Below are 13,148 nucleotides of genomic sequence, written 5' to 3' on the forward strand. Positions count from 1 at the left end.
AATGAGAGCTACGTGAACCTACGAATGTGGGTGTCTTCTGTCTTCGAGGCCTGTTTCCTGCAAAGCAAACATGAAACTTGCGTCCCACCCTTCGGTCCTACAGGGGGGGGGACACGCCTCTCGAGCTGCTGGCCTCGTGCTGTCTCTGTCGCTGTCTCTGCCGTGTCGGGCAGCAGCTGCATCGGTCCTCTGGGTTTATTTAAACAGCAGCAGCAGCGGGTTTTAGCGCCGTGAGCGTGCCAGCTTCCCCCGAATAGCAGCGAGGGGGAGAATGAGAATAGAGGGTTCGGTGTTTACTCGTAGGCTCAGCGAAGAAGAAGAAGACGAAGAAGAAGAAGAAAAGTCGCTCCTAAAGGTAAGCGGGCGCGACGGTCTGATGGTTCTTATCATATATTTATTTATTTATTTTCGTCCAGTTTGGGTTCACTCCCAGCGCGTCAATTCGCTTCAAAGCATCAGAGGAAGCTGTTCAGGCTCCATGTAACGACTGGTCGCACGTGCACAGGTCAGGATAACTTCAGAGGGTTTTTGTTTTTTTGTTTTTTGTTTTCCTGTAAAACGGGGTTTAGCCTTCCTGTTTGTTATTTCAACACACTAGTCTGTGTTACACGAGCTGTTGGCGAAGCTGAAACTTGACTTGAGAAGAAATGTTAAATAAAAATTTCAAACCTGACTGAATTTTTCATGTTTATCATGTTTGGAGGTCAGTGCAGCTGGAGGGTTTAGATCCACATATTCACCTTACTGCAGCTTCTGTCCTCTGTCCTCTCTCTTACACCCTCAGGCCATCACTTAGTCTTATTTATGGGGGGTTAAACAATTTTGTGGAGTTAAGAATTTCTTTCAACCAAACAAGTCAGTGAATTAAAATAAAGATAAATAAAACACTGCACAGGTAGGAAAGCGATCTTGTGATCAGAGAATAACTAGTTTTGGTTAAAACATCAAGCCCTCTGCTTTAGACTGCTTTATATTGTACCAAAACACTTATTTCAACTGAGTCATGTTGAAAGTAATGTTGCGGTATTTCACTCAATTTATACATTAAACTCAGAAGACCAAACACTTCTGATTTAGCAACAGTAGCTAAAAGCTAAAATAGATTTGCCTGTTCAGTTACCCTTAGCAGATCAGTCAATGAACTAAACCAAATCCATTCATATGAAGTAAACTTTAAATATATATATGATATTTTTAATTAAGGTGAAATAGATCTTCAAGTTCAAATAACCAGTCAACCAATCGTGAAATCAAAACTACCAACCTAACAGTGATTCGAGGGATTTTAGATTAAAATATTGTGTTTTTATGTAACTAAGAATTTTAAGGTGGCTCTTTCACTCGTTAAGTTGAATGATTTTGTTAGATTTTACAGTGTAGCTCTCAGTCTGTGAACTGTTAAGGGTTCATTTTAACATGAATGGTGTAATAAACTCTCTGCGGTGGAAGCCTTGAACGAGAACTTCACAGAGTTTCTGCGTCACTCTTTACAAGCTTTCCTAACGTTTAAATATGGAGGTAACGGTGAAGAAAGTGTGTAGGGTGTGATGGCACGTGAGCCGCTGTCCTTTTGTTGTTGTCCTTTCTTAACTCAGACAAACAGTCTCTGTTGCCTTTTTCTTTAAAAGTACAAGACCATGTCTCAATGTGTTTCAAGTTTGATAGCTTTAAGTTCTGGATTTTGGTTCTGCACCTCTGATCCGAGTCAAAATGGGGACACTGTAGCTTTAAATCAGCACATGGATGTGATACCTAAAGCCAAGATGCTTCCTGTCACTGGAGAAAGTTGGATTACACAGCCCAATACCCAGAGCAGAAATTCAGTATGCAGAAGTAGGCCAGTTACTGGTGTGTGTGTGTGTGTGTGTGTGTGTGTGTGTGTGTGTGTGTGTGTCATGTCATTCATGCTCCCTTCTGGAAGGTTAACAAGGCGTCTCACTGGTCTATGTGAAGTGGGGGGAGGTTGCAGACTGGGTGAAGGATCTACAGTGGGATGCTGCTCTCCTCCTCCATCAGACTGTCTGGAAGGCTTATAGGACAGTGGGACACAACTGGATTTCATTAGTTGGTTCTGAAGATGTTTAATGTCTTGTTAGAAAGTCTTTTTCTGTTTCTGAATAGCATAGGAGTGTATCAAGAGCTTGATTGAAGTGTGACTCTGATGACAAATAATGTTTTCTTTTTCAGCTAGTTCAGAGTTTGATAGTTTGGCTGTGGTTCATCAGCTGGATGTTAAACTTGTTTAACTTTATTTTCATCTTGGATGATGGAGGATGAAGTCCACAAAGTGAGACATATGCAGTAAGACTGCCAGTTCCATCTTCCACAGAACATTACAGCTCAAGTTATCTTTATTATCATTCTATTTATAAAAGAAGTGCATTTGGATGAAATTGTGTATCTGCTTTCCAGATCAAGTTCAGAAGAAAATATATAATTAAACATAATGAGTTAAAGTTGTGCAGTTATAGAAATCCAAGTATCAGCAAAAGCTTGCATTTAGGGCTGATTTAAAAACAAAGAACCAAAACAATTCAGCAGATCGAAACTGCCTACCCTGAAAGATAACTTTAGTAGCTTTTATTTAGCTGCTGCTTCCTCAGCTATAAGTACTGAAGCCCAAAAGAAGCAAGACAAGTCATCTTTGCTAAAAGAAAGAAAGAAAGTTCTATTTATTTTTGCTAAATTGTGACGCAAGTCTGTAACACAAGAAATACGGTTAAACTTTTTATTTCCTCCATCTGACAAGTTCAGTGCACGGAAACCTCATTCTTACCAATGACTGCTCAGTGTTATTTTTGTTCTTTGTTCCTTTTTTAAAATAAATTCTGTGCAAACCAGAACCCCTTTAATCAAGTCAAAAGAAAGAAAAGCCAATTGATCCTCCGTTTTGCTCTGACGGTTGAGAGTTGATCATCTTTGACACGGATGGATATTTGTTTGTAAACTCTCTTTGTGCAAATCAACAATTTCACATTTTAAAACAAAGTCAGACGCTTGTTGCATCATTGGAACTGTGATAACACATTCGTATTTCTGTTTTCTTCATCATCCAACACTTTAGGTTAGGTTTAAACACAGTGAAAATCTTTTCAGAATTGTTTTTGACTTAAGATTGTTTCAAAACAGATCAGCTGACACCACGTGTGGGCTGGTTTTAATGCCTGTGAATCATCCTCAGGCTCTCAAAGTCAGTGTGGTTATCTGATGAAGTTTTAAAATGCATTAATGCAGACTTTTTTTCTTGAAGGCAAAATAATGTAGAAGTATTTTTTTGTTTATATGAACTGAGAAACAGTCAGCGGGTTTGTAACTTTTATTCCACATTTCGTCAAAGGCTTTTTCTGCCTCTGGTATAAGTCTTCAATAAGAAGCATTCATTGTTTGCTCTTGTGATAATATTATTTCACCAGAAAGGCAACAATAGCCTTTTTGTTTTGGCTGAATGACGGCATTATGATGGACGTCAAAGGGATACAAATGTACCAGTGTCCCAAAATGCAATTAAAAGTGAAAGTTTTAGAAAAACCTACCATACCACTTTATTTTTAAAGCACTTAAAAATCAGCAAGAAGGCCGTCAAAAGTGTTGTGCAATAAGCCAAATAAAAAACTATTACAACTCAAATTTGTAAGTGTATGGAAGTTAGACCAGCTGTGTGACTCAGAAAATATATGTTCCTGGTTCTGTTTTATCTTTTTTAGATGTCTTAAAAAGTTCCTGGAGCTTGTTTTCACATATTGGAGAAATGTCACATTGTTTATTTGTTTAAAATATAAATAGACAATGCACAATAATAAACATTTTTGTGCTGTAGTCTCAGGGGCAGATGACATGAGCACTATAATTGGCATATAATAAAAAAACTACAATTTCAGAGCAAATGATCAGACACTGGACCATTCTTTAACAATAATTTAAAATTTATTTTAAAGGACAGGCAAGCATTATGCTCCCTGAGCTCCATTGGAAGAATATTCCAAGTATGAGTAGCTCTCACTGAGAGGCTGTCTGACCAAAAGCAGTCCTTCTGTTTGGGAATACACAGTCCCTCCTACTGACAGACTTGGTCTGCCTGTCAGTAGATGTTTCACAAAAGCACCAAGGGGGGATGAGCCAAGCCATACTGGATCTTACAAGTAAGACAAGCATCTTTTAATTTACCAAAATTATCCCAGCTCAGTAGTTTCTGATTTCTCATTCTATAACAGTGATGATAAGCATTTGTCTTTCTGTCCAGTACTTTCACAGCCTGATGGTAAACTACGTGCACCAATCTTAAACTTGTGCAGGAGGCTTGTGCCCAACTAGTCAAACAGTATGAGAGATGTGACATGATAATGGCATTAAAATATAGGGTTGCTGCTTTTGTTGACAGTGAGTTTCTGATGTGACGGAAATTTGATAAGTTAAACTTTGCTGTGTTCATTACAGATTTAAATTTGTTTTTTAAATGTAAGATTTGAATCAATTCTTAATCCAAGGTGTTTGTATTCAGACACAACTGTCAACTGTCAAGTTTTACAGTATCCACAGACCTCTTAGTAAAAAAAAAAATCATACATATTGTTTTCTTGATATTTAAATGCATACATGAATTATTCAACAATCAGGGTCATTGTTGCAGTTAACTTACACTTCAGTGTTTGTTCATCACGTTCATGTTGCAGCGTTTGGCTCTCATAGACACCAAAGTGAATCTGGTCTGTGTAGGTGTGTTTTTTATGACCTAAACCTTTTTCCTACTTTCTGACACTAGTGAAGTTGATGTCACACTGCTGGTGAGTTTGTGGATTGTCACCAAGTACAAAAAAATGCTACCCCCGAAAACATGAGTGATGACTCCATGGGAGTCGATTTGTGTGTTCTTTGGCATTTCGTAAGGGCTAAATTTGGCTGTCTTGGAATTTCCCCTCCATGATTGTGTCTTCTCAATTTGTGTCTTTTTTAGATGCCACTTTGACTTTGTTTTTGCTCTGAATACTTGACCTCCGTCTGTAGTTGAACTGTGGGGAAGCAGCACTTTCCTCCCAGTGTAAGACTGCTTCCCTTCCATGTACCGTAATCCTGTGTTTCTGTGCTTGTAAACACAAGTCAAACACAAACACCATGACAACCAAATCACCAGAAGAGTGTACATCAGTAAATCTTGCTTAATGCCAGCTTAGCGTTTGACTTGGGAACAGCTTACTTAGCTGGGCTTCCTTCATTGGGCGACATTCTTCCAATGTACTTGCTTTCTTGAATTGCTTGCCAATGTGCAAAACTTGCACTGTGAAGCTGAGTGTATTATGGTCTGGTGTGGTACAAAATGCAGAAGCTTGATCTTATCTTCTATTATAATCTTATTAAAGATGTGAGCAGTAGGGGTTGGAGGAAAGATTTCAAATAGCATTTAAATATAGTGCATGTTGAATAGTGCAAGCTTTCTGACCACAACATATTGTACATTTCTTACCAACTTGCTTCGCATTGTGAACCTGTGAAACCTCTAGCTTCCTATTTAAGTGTGACTTTACGAAACATTTCTTTTGTATTAATAGAAAATGATATCCCTCATCTAGCCTCACCGCTTATATTAAGGCTGCATATAAGCCAGGAAGAAGATTTGTTTTTGAGAATGTGGCTTTCTCAACAGGGCCCAGCGGTTGTTCTGTGTTTATAAGTGCCTCCTTACACCACCATCCTTTCCAAAAGTCCTGCCATCCCACGAAGGAAGGCCTCCCTTTTTTTTGGTGGTCATTGTTTCCCCATCCCACACAGCAGCAAAAGATAAAATCGGGTTTAAAGTTAGACTAGATGCAAGGTGAAGTGACCTGCTTCCTCATCCTCTGAATGTTTTTTTTTTGTCAAATGGAAACAGTAGTTAGCTAGCTTAGGATATGGAGTGTTGTTTGGGAATCTTTGGAAAAAAACCCAGAAACCGATAGGGCAGAGGGAAAGTGGCAGGACAGAAAAGCCCCATGGGGAGAGCAAGTTATTCTGAGCCTTGTGCTGTTCCCCCCCGACGTTGTCCTCTGGATGTTGTGTCCCTGGCCCGGATAGTCCATGTGTTGCTTCTATTTTCTATGAATAAACTCCACAGGTATACAAAACAAACAGAAAGACAGAAAATCTCCTGTTACAAAAACTATGGTTAGCCCTTAAAAATTCCCATAAGTGACATTATCTGACACTGGCACAATATATTAATCTACCTTCCCCCAATTTGAACAATCTTTTTTCCTATTTTGTCATTGTTTGACTCAGCTCAACACAAAAAAAGTATATAAACAGTTTCTCCTACCTTACTGTGAGTCATCGGCCACAATGAGAACATCCTGGGGTAAGATGAACAAGTAACCACTGTCTGCACACCATCACACCTACGAAACACCTGTTTGCATGGCGCTTCCACTGTTATGTCTGAAGGCTGCTGATGGTTTCGTAGTTTTTGTACACACATAAATCACCATTGATTATTTAATTATTAGTCATCAAGCAGAACAAAATTGTGATTTTTTTTTTTATGGATTTTTTAAAATTAACTTTACCTTAAATGAATAAACTTGTATGTTTACCATGTTTGAACCTGCTTGTTGTACGGTATGAGCTATAAAGTTGGTTTTCCATCTGGTGGTACATAATAAACAGGCTGAAATAAGTGTCAAATAAATTGGATCTGACTTTTTATTGCTTTGTAAATATATTTTAGGTTCTTTAACCTTCTGTGATTTTTCTTTGTTTCAGTTCTTTGAGGATTTTGTTAGCCTATTATTGAAGAAGTTCAAATACCTTCATTTAAAAAAGATTCAGCTGTTGAACATCTTGTGACGGCGTGCTTTGGTTTGCTGTTGGGTGGTTTAGTGATTGCCGGTCTCTGATGGGCTCCCTTTTAATTACATGTCTTTTTAAATTGCCCCAACATATATTTGGTGAGAGAAAATCCAGCATATAAATGTAGTGATGGCAGCCTTGATTGTGAGTTTCAGGCTGGAATTGTGTGAACCTTGAATAGGAGCAACTGTACCTTTCTTTCCTCTCTGCTGAAAATAGAAAAATCACCTCTTTGTCATCCTCACATCACTTTCTGGCTGCTTTCTTTGCTTTTATTTTCAGCTCGCTCTGAACACAGGCACACTTAAATGCACACTCTGTGCATCTGACTCCCATTACAAAACTGGAGCTTTGAAGCCATCTGGGACTGGAGACCTCTTCATGTGAAAATTGAAGCCATGTGGCAGCTTGTTACCCTCCTTTTTCTAAAATGGAATGTTCTACTGTTCTTTGTCGCAGTCACCATGAACCTTCAGCACTGGGCTAATTCCATTACCTACTGCCCTGCACAGTATTTTCAACAGATACATGAAAATTCACATTTTATTTGCTGATATTTCTTTGCAGTTACTGTGTGCATTGTACTCAAATGCAAATTATTTGGGATTTAGCTGTACTTGAAATAGAAAGCACAGGATCCACACATACAGATCTAATGTATGAGCAGTAAAAAGGTTGTAAGGAAGCTAGAAAAGGAAGTCATATAATTACCATTGTTTTTTAATAATGAGAAATCTTTAAATGAAATACAAAAGTCAGAAGCGGCGGTAAGCGTTTTAGTTCATCAAAAATCTGAGATAGTTAATAGAGGGCTACCAGTATGAGGTTTTCTATGGCCAATGCCAGTCTTTTGAGTTTAGGGCCAATATGCAACATCCTTTTTTTTTTTCATTATTATAATTATTATCTCTGGTCCATATGAATTTGTCAGTGAACAATATACAACAATAATTTCTTAACTTAAATAAACCTAAATTTCACAACCCTTAGAAGAACTTGTACACATAATATTAATAATATTTAGAAAAGCATTCTCTTTTAAAAAAATATATAAATTGCGGGCTATAGTAAGCTGGTTGTAGCAGCTGCTGCTGTATCTTAATTTTCTCTTCTTGGTTATTGAGTTATTAATGAGTTACTTTTAATTATGCACAGGCATGTCCAGTTGATGATATTCTTTTTGAAAGGGACCAATATTGGCCGATTAAAATTGGTCAGCTGATTATTCAGCCTGTCTCTAAGAGGTAATGTGAGGTGAAGTGATGTTAGGGGTTTTCAGATGATTTATGCTGCTAATAAAGTACAGAAAAAAATCAGGCAGTGTTTAGGTCTTTGTGTGGCTAACAAAGTTGAATGATTTTGTAGCCCAAGCTTGTTAGTTCTGAGTCAGCATGTCTGTTGGCTGACCATACGGGGTTTCATCTTTCATCCTGCGGGAAGATAAACTAAACATCTGCTGTCTTTTGCATCATGTAATCAGTAGTTTTGAGTTCGCTTTTGGTTGCCAGTTAAAGAGACTTCAATTAAAATTGAATTTGAACTCCGTAATCCATTAATGTATCCTTTGAGGTTTTACATAAACAACTTCATGCAGACCTAAACTTTTTTTAAACAACCAGAGCGATGTTAGTGTAGATTTGTGACATCCAATCGAAGTTTCGCTTAAAGGTTTAATCTTAAACTGTCGGCCCAAATACACACACCGTACTGTATGCTTTCAACAGCCCAATGCTTATGCTCAGAGTTTCCGAAGCCCCACAGTTTGACTATCGCCAGACTCCTAATCCCAGGCTTTGATTCTTCTTGTGCTCTTGTATAATCCTCAGGCCTAAATCAGATTTCATTCAGATTAAGATTGATTATAGGCCAAAGGACCGATCATCCCAGATCAAGAAAAATATACAAACAAACAAAAAAAAAAAAAGAATTGTATGATTATATATAATATATTAACTCATGCATTGATGTTTAAGTTGTTTTTCTTTCTCAAATTTTGTGTCCTTCAAGGATCAAGGTCAGCCGTTTATCCAGGTTGTTTATATATGACTTGATCCATGATATCTTGGTTTAACCTAGGACACACTCTGCACCACGTATGCAAAACATTGAGAGACTTAAGGAGATTTTGTTGACGGTTCGGGAAAGGAAGTTTTGACTGCGCCATCGCTGCTCACAACCTTGCAATTAGCTGTATGTGATTCAGAATGCTTTGCAAGCTGTTTGTGGTCTCAACAGGGCAGTGTGAGCTTATGTACGCGAGCTCGATTTAGAGCTCTATGTCATAACAGGAAATGATATCACCTAAGCCTCAGGCTTGAAGTCTTCTATCCTGTCAGCAGCCAGGTTGTCAAAGTTTAGCCCTATGGGAAAATGTGTCTTTCGGTGCACTTTTAGTCTTTTTGAAGAGACACTTTGTGACGCTTTAAGACAGTTTATCAGTTTTGTTCCTCTTTAAAAGTTTACTTACATGTGAAATTCGTGAGCTCTCTCCCACTCGGTGACCTTCTCCTCTGTTTATTCGCTTTCGCCCACTTGCTACCATCTGTTCAACACAACGATCTTCTCAACTACTAGCCTTCTCAGCTTGCTGTTCAAAATAAATTTGCCTTAGCTTTTCCCTGATTATTTTGCTTCGAAGTCAGGTGGATTTCATGTGAGCTGACTGCACATTGTGCTCTTTAGCCACATCTTCATCTGCTGTGTTTGGGTATTTTCAAGCGTTGTTGGTCAAAAGAATTAGCCTGGAAGAAAACTCAGTTTGTTGTCACTCTCTTGCTGCCGCTTTAAACCAGCCATTGAAGGAGTGGCCACTGGTTTCCTCTTTTGTCTAACAGCAAAACAATAGTATCAGCATTGTGAAGACTCAACACAGGAAATAAGCACGAGGACGTATGGATAAAGTGATTTTTATAGTGATTTACTAAATACACAGTGATTCAAAGCAGCTCAAAATCTCCAGTAATGTTTGAATAATAATAATAATAATAATAATAATAATAATAATAATAATAATAATAAAAACATCTTTTCATACTAGAACTAATCTTGAAGGGAGTCATGTTTTACTTGAACTATTTATAGCAGTTTTATGTGGTAACAAAATGATTAATCTTGTATAAAAAAAACTGTAGTCGGATCAAACATAAAAGTATTTAGTTTGCTAAATAGGAGAAAAGAAGATTAAAGTGCCATACTAGAACATTTTAAGAGTTGAACAGTCCATCAGAAGGCTACAGCTGTGACAAACTTGGCCTCTTACATCTGCTGTGAATTTAGTCAACCTTGTAATCTTAACAGACTCTTTTATTGGTCTAAAAAAAGAAAAACTGAAGCATCTAAGGAGAAGTAGGCACAGAGAGAAATCTGTATAAAAAGCCCTGGCTGATGTTTAAAGCAGTAACCTTCCAATGAAGTAAAAGAGCTAAATACAGACACAAGTGGCTTTCATTCCTACTCATCTCACCAAATCTGACTTTCAGGCAATTTTACATACTCCCACCCTCAGAGACAGCATTTGTAGGGTACCAGACAGAAAGTGGGTAATCACAGCAGAATTATTGTTTCATCCTGTACTTTAAAATGCAGCTTGGAGTTCTTGACAAGAAGTTTCTCTTTATCCTGATAGGCATGGTTAGAGACGGGCTAGCAGCAGTTTTAAACAAATTGGCATCACCTTGAAAGACTGAAACCGTCTGAGAAGAGAAGGGACATTATAAAAGAACAAAAAAACTATTAACAGCTGGTTACATTTTCTAAATTCTCAGCTTTCAGTGACCACCTGTTCAGTGAGTCAGTTGTTTTGACGGTGGAAAGCAGGGGTTGTGACTAAGGTTTGATTTGAGGGGGCTTAATCAAACACTACTTTAAGTAAGTGTGAATAAATGTCTCATTTTGATGACTTGATCTTTCCATGTGCCAGCTGTTTCAGCTTTAAGATATTCTTATACTGAGGAAGTCAGTTCAATCAGAAACCTCTCACAGTGAGACAAAGCCTGCGAGTGTTAGGGAAAAGCTTGAGTCTTTGTTTAAAGTAGCTGGTGTTTTCCCACCTGTTGGTGCTGGCCGTGTCAGAAATGTCTGCTGTCCACTGCCTGACGCCTCAGCTGGCCAAAGCATCTGGACTGCTGGTCATCAGGACACATTCGCTGCCAAGTACTCGCTGTTAGTTGTCAAAGTTTTTGGTAGTCACTGAGAGACTCTGTGGTAAACCATGCTGCTTTTCATTTTATAAACTTCTTCAGATCTGATTGTGCCTTTTGTCTCTCAACACGCATGCAAAACAAACTTACCTTGATTTTCCGAGCTTGAATCAAGGCAACAGTTTTACTATCAAAACGGCATAGAAAAGGTTTTAAATACGGTTTTGTCACAAAAACTTCCTAAATGTTTATCAAATATTGATTTAAAAAAAGATTACTGATTTGTAAGTTATGTTTGTTTATTACGCCTTGTTGCCATGATATCATCTTTGTTGCTGACATGGCATGAAACCAAATCTAGTACTACTACTTCTGCTCTTAGCTTGAATCCGCCATGACACCTCTTATGTTTGCAACGTATTATTCTACTTCCCTAAAGTGTTGCTTAAAATAAGCTTCAGATAATATCTGACAGGAGTATACTCAAAACAGCAAGACCTCTCAGGACTTTGTATGTGTCTTTTAAACTCATGTGCTGGGTAGGTGTAGCTGCTTTTTTCCCTTTGTACCCAAACATCAGTCTGAAATGCTGATTTGACAAATTGAGCGGCAATGCTTTTCTTTCTCTGAGCCAAGCTGCCAAAACACATCAGGGCATGAAAGTCAAGAGACTCCAACTGGAGTCGGGTCAGGCTAAAATAGTGCAAAAAAAGAGAAGGAAGGCTTTTTTCTTTTTTTAAACTTACCTTGGGCCATGTTGTTCTTCATGCTAGTTGCTTTTTTTTTGCATCTAGGCGACGTGAGTTGATATCAGTTCAGACGTGCACAGACCGCTCCCACACATACATTATCAGTTTGTCACGTTGCATATGACCACTTACAATTAAACCTCAAATAATGTGAAATAACATGCATGTTTTAGACATGTGCCTGTTATTCTTAAATCTACCTGATTAATGTATTGACATGAGACAAGTGTCTGCATCAGAAAACAAAAAAGAGGATTATTGAACAGTCTTATACTCTTTGCATCTTATGGAGAAAGTGCGTAAGTAACAATAAATGCATCTTTATAAAGTCTTTACTGCAAAAATTATTTGACAAGTTTACCCTCAGCCTTATAATAATAGTTTTAGAGGTTAAACTGCACAGATCAACTCAGGCTGTCAGGCAGATGAGCTGGGTTTAAAAGTTGAATTTTGATATTTTAGAGCAGAACTGTTTTGAAAAGAGTCAAACAGCCAAACCACACTAACTGAAATCACACCAGAACAGTAATCTATATTTTATTGGAAATAATGTGGAATTATCAAGCTGTTGTATCTAACATTAACCAAGCAGTTTTCAGAGTATTGAAGCTCCGTTTGCCCATTCAGCATCCCTGTAGCAGGTTATCCAGGCTTTAGCAGTTGATGTCAAATTTGTATAAATTCATTTTTTCAAGTTCTTTTTTGTTTTTTATGCTGTATAAGTGATGTGAGTGGGACCACGCAATTGGGGTTACATTTCTAATCATAGTACTAGTGTGGGTGAGAGTGTAGAGGTAATTTGCTCTACATCTTTGTCGTCATGTGTGTGGTTTAGAACCTCTAATGATGTTCTGTGCACTACAAGTACATTCTGTCATTAAAAAGGTTCAATGAGAATGTCTCTAAAAGGCTCACTTACCGATTGTATGAAATGTCATAACTAACTGTACTGTAAGTCACATTTTATTTTTAGTTTTACTTGAACACTTTTACATCTTTGAGTAAATGTGTTTTCTTTCATCTTCATCTTATCCACACTAGTGATTGACAGAAAAGCTCTGAGTTACAGTGTCTTAGAAAGTAAATATTTAGATCACATAGGCCACGTTTGCGCCAGCTGTGGTGATTATTGACAGCTTGTTTATCTGCCTCTGTCTAGACTTTGACATGAAGAAGGACATAAACACACTGATAGAAGAGGAACGGGCTGAAGTCATCTCTAAATATGACAAGGTGAGCCGGTCGACAGGAGTACAATCACGATGACTGCCAAAATTCATGTTCCTGGTTTGGACACGATGAACACAATAAATTGAAGCTGTTCTGCTTGTAAATTGAAAACAAAAAACACTTTTTTTCCCCAATTTTTCTACAAAACTGAGAAGCTGGGAGAATGACGTCTTTGTTGCTTTGAGTTAAAAGGACTAAATTCTTTTTTCCTTTT

At 37.9% G+C, this 13,148-nt stretch overlaps 1 protein-coding gene across 2 annotated transcripts in view; it reads left to right on the forward strand.

The window, feature by feature from the left end:
• The window catches only part of si:dkeyp-19e1.3 (USP6 N-terminal-like protein), a 24,669-nt gene continuing 11,521 nt past the window's right edge, over positions 1-13,148 (forward strand). The window contains exons 1-2 of one of the 2 annotated variants that reach the window (XM_017419043.3): positions 1-355; positions 12,864-12,937. In XM_017419043.3, the coding sequence (XP_017274532.1) occupies positions 12,872-12,937 (66 nt within the window). In that variant the 5' untranslated portion in view covers positions 1-355; positions 12,864-12,871. Of the gene's footprint in view, positions 356-437; positions 506-12,863; positions 12,938-13,148 lie in introns of those variants that run through there. The other variant, XM_037978194.1, reaches the window with a different exon arrangement.

Source organism: Kryptolebias marmoratus, linkage group LG11 (assembly GCF_001649575.2).
Source record: "Kryptolebias marmoratus isolate JLee-2015 linkage group LG11, ASM164957v2, whole genome shotgun sequence".
NCBI lineage: Eukaryota > Metazoa > Chordata > Actinopteri > Cyprinodontiformes > Rivulidae > Kryptolebias > Kryptolebias marmoratus.